We start from the raw sequence: 8,815 nt of genomic DNA, 5'->3' as shown, positions 1-8,815 counted from the left end.
AATAATAATGAATATTTTTTTCTTTTATTGTTTCTTCACAACAATTGTACATTAATTATCAGCATTTAGTTTTTGTTTTTGAAACTGTTTACATTTAATATCAGCCCATTTGCAGTCTATGCCATGTACAGATTTCATATGCTTATTAAGACTAGTACTGTGTGTAAACCTTTGAGCACAAGAAGGACAGGGGAAAGGCTTATCTCTGGTATGGACACGTTTGTGTCTCTGCAGGTCACCATTAGTAAAAAAAGACATATGACAATTATCACATTTGTAGGATTTATCTCCAGCATGCCTAAAATTAAAAAAAATGTACACACATATATTATTTGTTATTCAGTTAATTATACACAAATTATCAAGCATAGTACATACTGTACTGTTTTGGCCTGTTCAGATCAGATAGTGTTTGCTCTTTTATTGTTATTAAGAAAAAGTTATAATATAAAGAATAGGCAGTCAGAATTTATCAACTCAGTAAACATTATGAATCCAAGGTTACTAGCAACTACTAGCCTCAAAGGAAATGAAAAGAAGTTTGAATACTATAGAAAAGCTGTTATATACCATACAATAAACATTTAGTAAAGTGACTTTTAATGTTAATTGAAATGAGCAATCATTATCTCACTTTATTTTGGGTTGTTATTAAATTACTTTGAGTTGACATTTTTCATTAAATCGATAAGCTTTCTTACCTCTTAAGATGAATAATTAAATTCTTTTTTGTATGTGTTTTGTAGCCACATAAATGACACTCAACTTTTTTTATTCTGCTGTGTTTTTTTTTGTGGTTAAGTAGTTCAGAGCAAGTTACAAAAGTATCACCACAGTCTTCACAGTTGTAATTTCGAATGTTATAGTGGCGATACATGTGGTCTTGTAAAGATTGTCTAGATTTCAATTCTTTATGGCATATATCACATGAATATTTTCCTGTTTCATGAACATCTAAATGCTTTTTTAGTGAAAAAGCATGTTTAAACTGTTTCCCACATATTGCACAAGTATAATCTGCAATATTAGTGTGAGTTTTACGATGAGCAGTTAAACTAGAAGATTGAGTAAAGCTTTTGCCACACTCACAGTTATATGGACGATCTCCATTATGTCTTCTCATGTGATTTACCAATGTTTGACTGTGAGGAGTACTATACAAGCATTTAGGGCAATGATATCGGCGATCAACTCCAAAACCTGTGACTTTGCCGAGATGTTTTCTTTTTTGATGCATAGAATATTTATGCTTTAGTAATGATGTATTAGTTTTAAGTGTTTTATTGCAGATCGTACATGTATGTAGCCTTTTTTCTTGAGTAATATTTGTAACATCATCTTTGATTTTTTTATCTAAAACAATGGAATATAAAAAAATAGTTTTGTACAAAAAAATTACTGCTTTTATTATGAACTTTAAAAAATGTTACTATTGAAATTGTTTAAACCATTTCCAGTTTTAACCCCTAATAATAATAAAATATTATAAAAATAATAATAATATAATAACAAATAACTTTATTCACCAAAAAGAAACAAAGACAAAATTAAGGTACAAAACCATAAACAGAGTTAACAATATGATATTTGATAATTTGTTGAAAAGATTGTGTCAGCTAGGCTGCTTTTCAATCTACGCCTTGTACATATGCTGCCAACACATGAGTGTTTAAGTATGAATATTTAAACTTAAAACTTTCATAGAACTTTTGTGATACCTGATATTTTTACTTTAGCATCCCTATTATAATTCTCTGGCAGTGAAATAGGACTCCCGATATTGGTTACGTCTTTTATATCTTCAGCTTCAACTTTTTGATTTTCAAAATTACATTTTGCCGACACTTGTTGATAAAATATTGCAAATCGTTTTTCAAAGGTAACACAATTTTGACGAAAATTATAGGCAACGTTTAGTTCTTCTATACAATTTACACAAATAACTGTGGGCAAGTATTTATCATAATTTAAAATTAATTGAAAACAAATGTATATCTTGTTTAATATATTTTTCGACTCTTCTTGTTCGGAAAATAAATATTTTGCATGTGTTGCTTTTTCTAAACAAATTCGACAAATATTTGTGTTTTCAGTTTCGAGAAAATAATTTAAAATATCCATCTTAACGTGCTTATCACTCATATGTAGTATAATAATCCAAACTTAATTTTTTATTATCCGATGTATGTTAAATATAGGAAATAAGTATATTGTTATACTTTACTTTATATGCTTGTTGAAATATAAGTAAACTTAATTCCTGGGAGATACAAAAAGTAAAGTGATTCAAATTATCTCTGTATAATCTCATACAATATTTACACAAATAAGCGTAAAGACCACAACAATATTATTGAAATAATTGTTTGGTTTGTATCATTGTCAATTAGATATTGTAATGAGAGCCTAAGCCACAGAACACATTTTTTTCGCGTGAGCCCAGAATATCAACCGACCATAGACTAAATTAAAATCCTAGCTACACGGTGAGAAATCACCTTTCACATCAATGTGAGTGAGACTATGTAATTAAAACCTATAAAAGCATGCTTTAATATGGATATTGGGTACTGGTTACGTTTACGGGCATTCCAGGCTTTTCTACTTCAAAATGGTGGTCGACCATTTTAGTATTTTGTCAATTTTATGTTACTATCGTAAGTGACATTAAAAACTTTATATTAATTAATTGCATAGATATCCGCTGGTTGGAGGTTTCTTATAGGCAATGATGGGGGAGTTGGTTCGAGAATGAGTCTTCTAGGGACGTAAGAGGAGACTACGTAGGTTTGTTAATTTGCAGTGAAAAAGACTTGCGGAAAACATATCATTAAGAAGAAAAGAGAGATACCTTTATATCTTTTCACTCTAAGATATATATCGTTCTTTTATATCTTGCTCAGAGCAAGAACAGCACGAAGTAAACAAATGTAAAGAGTTATTTATTATTGAGCTATGTGATAGTAGTATCAAACGTCACCTAATTCTCCAACTTTATGCTTTATGCATTCGAAAACAGCTATGTCTATAATTTCCAAATTTATATATAAATATCCAATTAAAAGATATAAGTATATATATTTTTAATGACGGAATTTTGATTTTTCTTTACAGGATCCCGCGGGCTTATATACCTAAGCCAGTTGCAAAAATTCGGAAAATAATAAAAGTCTGATTAGAGAAAGATATGAGAATAAAATCTGAGAAGAAAAAAAAGGTTCCTAACTTAGTCTATAGGTATAATTGTTTTATAATTGTAGGTAATATTTATGTTGGTTTTTGAAATAATCATTTGAAAAGAAGTATTTTTAAGTAACTTTGTTCTCAAAGTAGTTTTTCAATTTATATTATAAACTCTTTTGTCCTTTATCACGTAACCAGTTTTAGTGTTTAGAACGCACCAACTATCAAATTGACTATCGCTACTTGAATAGCGAAACAAGCTTTTCGTTTATTGGTCAATTTTTGCTTATTTTTATGTGAGAAAACGATTCTAATTCAGTGAAAAGACAGAGCAACAATCCTTATATCATATCGTATCATAGGTTATACAATGGTACATTGTCGTATTATTTCATGTTAAAACAAGAAGAAAATTGCCACGCGTTTTGTCCTTAAATATAATTTCTATGATGTTTATTTATGCCATAGCATGACGGAACCTTATATTGCATTAAAATCCTGAAGATAATAGTATTTTCCAGTTTTTATCATTCATAACCTATAATGACTAATTACGTAAGTGCTGCCAGTGTTAGCTAAAAAAAGTCCCGATTTTCGATAAATAAAAAATCGACTCGTCGACAATGTTAACAAATAAATACGGAGTCCAAAATAGCCTTAAGGCCTCTGCCTCGAATTTTGCGGGCAGCGGGGCGGCGGCGGCGGCGGCGCGGCAGCGGAGCGGGCAACGCATACCTGTTCTCCAAACTAGCGGGCAGATCGCGCGGCACTATAGCGGTGTAGTGTTGTGTTCGTGGTTGTGTTGTCGAGATATTTGTTTTTATTCGCGAACGAAATGTCTGAAAAACGGCGACATCTTTTTGATTCAAATTTATTCCTAACGCTCGATTTATTGTGGGCAAAAGAAGAAGTGGATCCCTACTATAGGGCAAGGAAAATAAATGGCGAGTTTTATCGAAATTATGAAGAACAGAGACAAAATCCCGACAAATTCTACGACTAATAATTGGTTAATTATTCTTCTATTTTTATGGTTCACATCTTTGCTGTTCCATATGGGTGTCCTCTCAAAGATTGCCGAAATAATTAGCTCTTGCACGTCCGAAGACATTTTGATACGTCACAAAAAAAATGTACAACACTATACCTACAATGCAGACGCGCAACGCGGGCGGTCAACGCTTGACTGGAGTGCACCGCTCGTTGCCCGCCCCCGCGCCGCTCCTGCACCGCTGTATTCGAGGGCCGGTCCATTTGATTATACGCGTAAGATCCTGCCGCTCCCGCGCCGCCGCCGCCGCCGCCCCGCTGCCCGCGAGATTCGAGGCAGAGGCCTAAGTGCTTCGTTACATATAAATATGTTATTTTAATTTATTTAATGATAACTTTATTTAACATTCCTTATGAATTTATAATATTATTAGATTCCGAGTCGAGAGGTTAACATAGAAATATAGGTGTAGTTGAAAAACAAAAAACTATTTTAATTGAAAAAATGTATAATAGATATTAAAAAGTAAAATTTAATAACCTCATTTTGTTTTCATTAAATCCTGAAAATTATTTATCACCCATAACAGGTAATGCAGTTACTATGGCAACATTATACGCACACATTGACAAACTATCTATCTCAACCGCGGTTTCACGGTCCCTTGGTCTATTAATTTCTCTGTCTACGGTGGAATATTATGCTTGTCTATAAATATCCTTTTTTTCATATTTACAAATATTTTCAATTAGACAGGTACATAACATTGTAAGAAGTAGATATTGACCTACTTTCTGCTTAAGTTCACATTCAAAATTCAGAAAGTAACAACCCTAACAGAATTCTCAACTCTTTCTTCAAGTGTTCCTTATGACCCCGTTTACGGATCAATAAGGAGTGGTTTCTCTGTCTACGGATCTAACACATTTTTAAATATAAGTTGCCGGAACAATATTTTTTTACCAGAAAAAATTTTGTAACAATTGGTTTCAGTTTTCAATCGTATCTATTCACCCCATTTTACTGTACATCTCTTTCACACGACACGGCAATGTAATATAAAGTGTATGTTACTGTCACGGATTTTCTTTCGTTTATTTTGTTACAACTTTCTTTTTAATATTACTAATTCTACTTTTTTTAAATAATTTTTAGACTGGAGGTTAACTTTAAATGCATTTATTTTAATAAGTTCCATGGAGCAAATTGGATTTAAAGTTTAATCCGAAAGAATAATTAAATAACTAATAGCAAAATACCTGACCTACCTACAGCCTTATAAGATGGGGAGTCCCCTAATAAGTATAGGCACACTAAGCTACTCAATAGCTGGGCGAATTCCTGCTACAATTTAAATGCTTGCTCGTGTTCCCTGCTAAAATGGTGATACGAAAAATAATTGGGACAGTTTTTTAATAAATTATTATTTAGATAGATACCTTTCTTTTTTTATAAAATAATAGACGACAAAATGAATAGGTCTTTCACTTATGTAAGAGAAAGCTTTAAGCTTATCCTTAATACTGTGGAAACATTTTTTTTTAAATCTAATAAGTACTGGTACCGTCAATCTATATCAATACACAAATTGTTACAGATGTATGATATAGTTTTAATAAACAATTTATTTATCCATCAATATATTCAATATTTTGATTGTGAAATGGTTTATAGAATTTAGTTTTATTATAGAAGAAATAAAAAATATGTATGTACATATGTATTTGTGGTTAAATAATATACAGTCTTATATTTATAATGGCTTTTATTTTTGAGAGCCTTTAAGCTTCCGCTTGCAACCGCTTGATGAAAGACTCTTTCTTCTGTTTGATTCTGTTCTTTCTCTCAGCTAAGGTAAGCTTACGTTTATTCCAACGCTTTTGTTTAGCAGGATCTTTCTTTGCTTCCTTCTTCTTATGAGATGGATCAGCACGGATTGCTGCATGGGCGCTCTTGTACAAGGATTCGATCTAACAGGGTTATTATAATAATTTAAAATGGTTGTAAAAAAACTATCCTAATCCTAACTAATATTATAAATGCAAAATTTGTTTGTTATGCTTTCATGTAACTATATAAACTACTCCACAAACCAGCTTGACGTTTTGCACATTGTCATAGGGGTACAGGAAAGGACATAATAATGTCTATAAATAAATATATAAATAAACATCTGCCACCCCCTTCAACATTGGCAAAAACCAATTAATAAGAGTAATTGTATACAATAAGGTTTTTCTAGTAATCAATTTTTACTGTTTAGTGAATAAAAATAATTAATAATTTCTAAAAATATTAATACAGTAAATTAGTAGCAGCAACTTTTATAAATGTTAATGAAACAGATAAATATGTTAAATAATAGGCTTGTAGCTGAATTGTTGTCAACTTTGAAACAATAAAAGGTTCTAAAGAATAAAATCAACAATTTGCATTCTTTTTGTCCAACTTCGACACTGCTTTAATACAATACTAGGCAGTAATTTGGTTGGACGTCAGATAAAATGGATGTATACTTACAGCATCAGCAGCAACACCAAGTTTAATGTATTTGCCAAACTGTCTCTTGTAGGAATCTTCATCTTCTTGTTCAAGATTTCGCATGTATTCTGCTACATGAAGACCAAAGATGTGAGACCTGCAAGTTGTTATTTATTATAAAGTACTTTATTAAAATAAATTTCTTTGCTTAAAACTATTTGTATATTGCCCTTAAGAACTATTAGAAAATATATACATGAATTACTTTTGTATTTATAATCATAGTATAACTGTCAGTAAAACTGGTTCAATAAAGCCATATTACACTTTATTTGACAACCAAGAGTCTTACATATGTTTTTGCTCCTTTAAGGCTGTTCGATTAAATTATATTCTATTTTTCGAAGGATGAAAGGAGCAAATTTGCTAAATTAAAAAATGATATAAAATTAATATACCTATGTACTTCAGCATTGAATTTCTTAGCTTCTGCATCATAACCAGGGAATCTCTTGATGGAATGAGGAACATTAAGCCCACCGTCTACTGCACCCTTCATAGCTCCAAACACACGGGCACCAGTGGTTGTACGTGCAAGACCAACATCTAAGTAACATCTAAAAAGTTAACAAATATTGTTAAAAAAACAATTTTTGAGTAACATAGTTACTAGATAGATATACAATTTCAGAAAATTACAATACAACATTTTACACTTGTCCCTTATGGTGTGCAGTCTGTCCGCCCGTAATATATCATCATAAGAACATTAAGTTATTTGAAAAAGTAATATATAAAAACAATTTACCTGAATGCACCAGGTCCATTGTCTACAGGTTCTACATTGTATTCATCACCAGTAACTTCTGTGGCTCCAGCATACAATGAGTCAAGACCCAGCCTTTGAAGCAGGCGTCTGGCTAACAAAAGACCAGTGCAGTAAGCAGCCGCATAGTTGGTAAGGCCAACCTACAAAAACTTCTTGTTAAATAAAAAGAAAATGAATGTTTGATAGTTATATCTGCACATTCGATTTATCAGTATTGAACATATATCAACATGGTGATTGCATTTGTACTTGCTTCAGACCGCCCGTTCAAAATCATCATATACAATTATTAGATATTGAAAAATTTAAGTTTTTATTAGTTAAATTATAGCTAATTAATTTAAGTAACATGACTTACTTTAATACCATACTTCGGTAATTCGTGTGAGTAGGCCGCACAAACAATGTGGTCCCCTTCAATTCTAGAATAGGCAACTTGACATGTCACATCTTTGTTCGAAAGACGGACGATCAGACGATACTTAGGCGTATTGTATTTATTCTTATCCTAAAATAGAGTATAAACATATAACAAAGTACATTAAAAACCAACAACTAAATTTATTTAAAATGGTACGTACCTGCACGACAAGGCGTTTACGTGCATAATAGTCAGTTTTTCCTTCACGACGCCTCTTGAACTTAACTTGGTAGCGTTTAAAGTACTGCTTGTTCTTCACCACTTTCACGAAGCCCTAATGAAAACAATGCTATAGAAATTGTACTAAGAGTCAAATCGTTTGTATTGGGTGAGAAAATCAGAGACACTTTATAATCATAGTTATTGCTTCTGAAAACATATTGATATGACTATACACATAAAACATGGTATAGCTTATCAAGTATGTATCTTCGACAATATCAGATGACGCGCATGTGTCGATTTTTCATCATTTAGGTTATAGTAGTAAAACATCGTTTTACTATTTCATCAGAATAAATAGCATTTATTTAATCATAATCTAACTTTAGTTGCAAACTATTTATAAAAATTAAAGTAAATAGAAGCAAATACTTTAATGAAGACACGACATCCGAAGAACTATCAAGACTTATTTCTCTAATCGTAGCTTAAAACTTTAAAATAAATAATAAGATAAGGAGCATTATTATAGAACAGTACACTTTTGATAATATTTAAGTCACTAGGCTCACCATTTTATTATTTTAATCACAATCCGGCAAATAGGTTACGTCTCAAACAGTAACCTACGAAAAAGACTTTTTGTGTCATATCCTAAACAGATTATATACAAAATTGTGTTGACATATTAAATAAATAAAAAAAAAAAACAAAAAAATAAGATATGAAGTGATTTTATATTAAATAC

The 8,815-nt window shown here is 31.3% G+C and overlaps 2 protein-coding genes across 3 annotated transcripts; both read right to left on the bottom strand.

Moving 5' to 3' along the window:
* Positions 1-8: 8 nt before the first annotated feature.
* LOC126775831 (zinc finger protein 660-like) lies at positions 9-2,199 on the bottom strand. 2 transcript variants are annotated; one of them, XM_050497968.1, is made up of 4 exons: positions 1,719-2,199; positions 1,090-1,353; positions 702-1,017; positions 9-298 (listed from the first exon to the last, which is right to left on the bottom strand). In XM_050497968.1, the coding sequence occupies exons 1-4, from the start codon at positions 2,140-2,142 to the stop codon at positions 52-54; spliced, it is 1,251 nt and encodes a 416-aa protein (XP_050353925.1). In that variant the 5' UTR covers positions 2,143-2,199; the 3' UTR covers positions 9-51. The 2 variants fall into 2 exon arrangements, with proteins under 2 accessions (XP_050353925.1, XP_050353916.1); XM_050497959.1 differs by having other exon boundaries at positions 702-1,353; positions 1,719-2,198.
* A 3,722-nt stretch (positions 2,200-5,921) lies between these two features.
* Positions 5,922-8,734, bottom strand: LOC126777018 (60S ribosomal protein L5). Its single transcript, XM_050499841.1, has 7 exons — positions 8,640-8,734; positions 8,066-8,179; positions 7,843-7,992; positions 7,464-7,624; positions 7,114-7,272; positions 6,695-6,812; positions 5,922-6,144 (listed from the first exon to the last, which is right to left on the bottom strand). The coding sequence occupies exons 1-7, from the start codon at positions 8,640-8,642 to the stop codon at positions 5,956-5,958; spliced, it is 894 nt and encodes a 297-aa protein (XP_050355798.1). The 5' UTR covers positions 8,643-8,734; the 3' UTR covers positions 5,922-5,955.
* Between the last annotated feature and the right edge of the window lie 81 nt (positions 8,735-8,815).

This window comes from Nymphalis io, chromosome 2 (assembly GCF_905147045.1).
Source record: "Nymphalis io chromosome 2, ilAglIoxx1.1, whole genome shotgun sequence".
In the NCBI taxonomy this organism is placed as follows: Eukaryota; Metazoa; Arthropoda; class Insecta; order Lepidoptera; family Nymphalidae; genus Nymphalis; species Nymphalis io.
Note: the sequence above shows the minus strand (reverse complement) of the source record. Positions and strands in the feature narration are given on the sequence as shown.

Coding starts and splice junctions, on each gene's coding strand:
- LOC126775831 (XM_050497959.1), bottom strand. CDS start 2,142: ATGAGTGATAAGCACGTTAAGATGGATATTTTAAATTATTTTCTCGAA. Junction 1,354..1,718: donor TGCTAAAGTAAAAATATCAG/GTATCACAAAAG, acceptor CCATTGTTTTAG/ATAAAAAAATCAAAGATGAT. Junction 299..701: donor TTAATTATTCATCTTAAGAG/GTAAGAAAGCTT, acceptor TTTTAATTTTAG/GCATGCTGGAGATAAATCCT.
- LOC126777018 (XM_050499841.1), bottom strand. Junction 7,993..8,065: donor GTAAACGCCTTGTCGTGCAG/GTACGTACCATT, acceptor ACTCTATTTTAG/GATAAGAATAAATACAATAC. Junction 7,273..7,463: donor AATGGACCTGGTGCATTCAG/GTAAATTGTTTT, acceptor TTAACTTTTTAG/ATGTTACTTAGATGTTGGTC.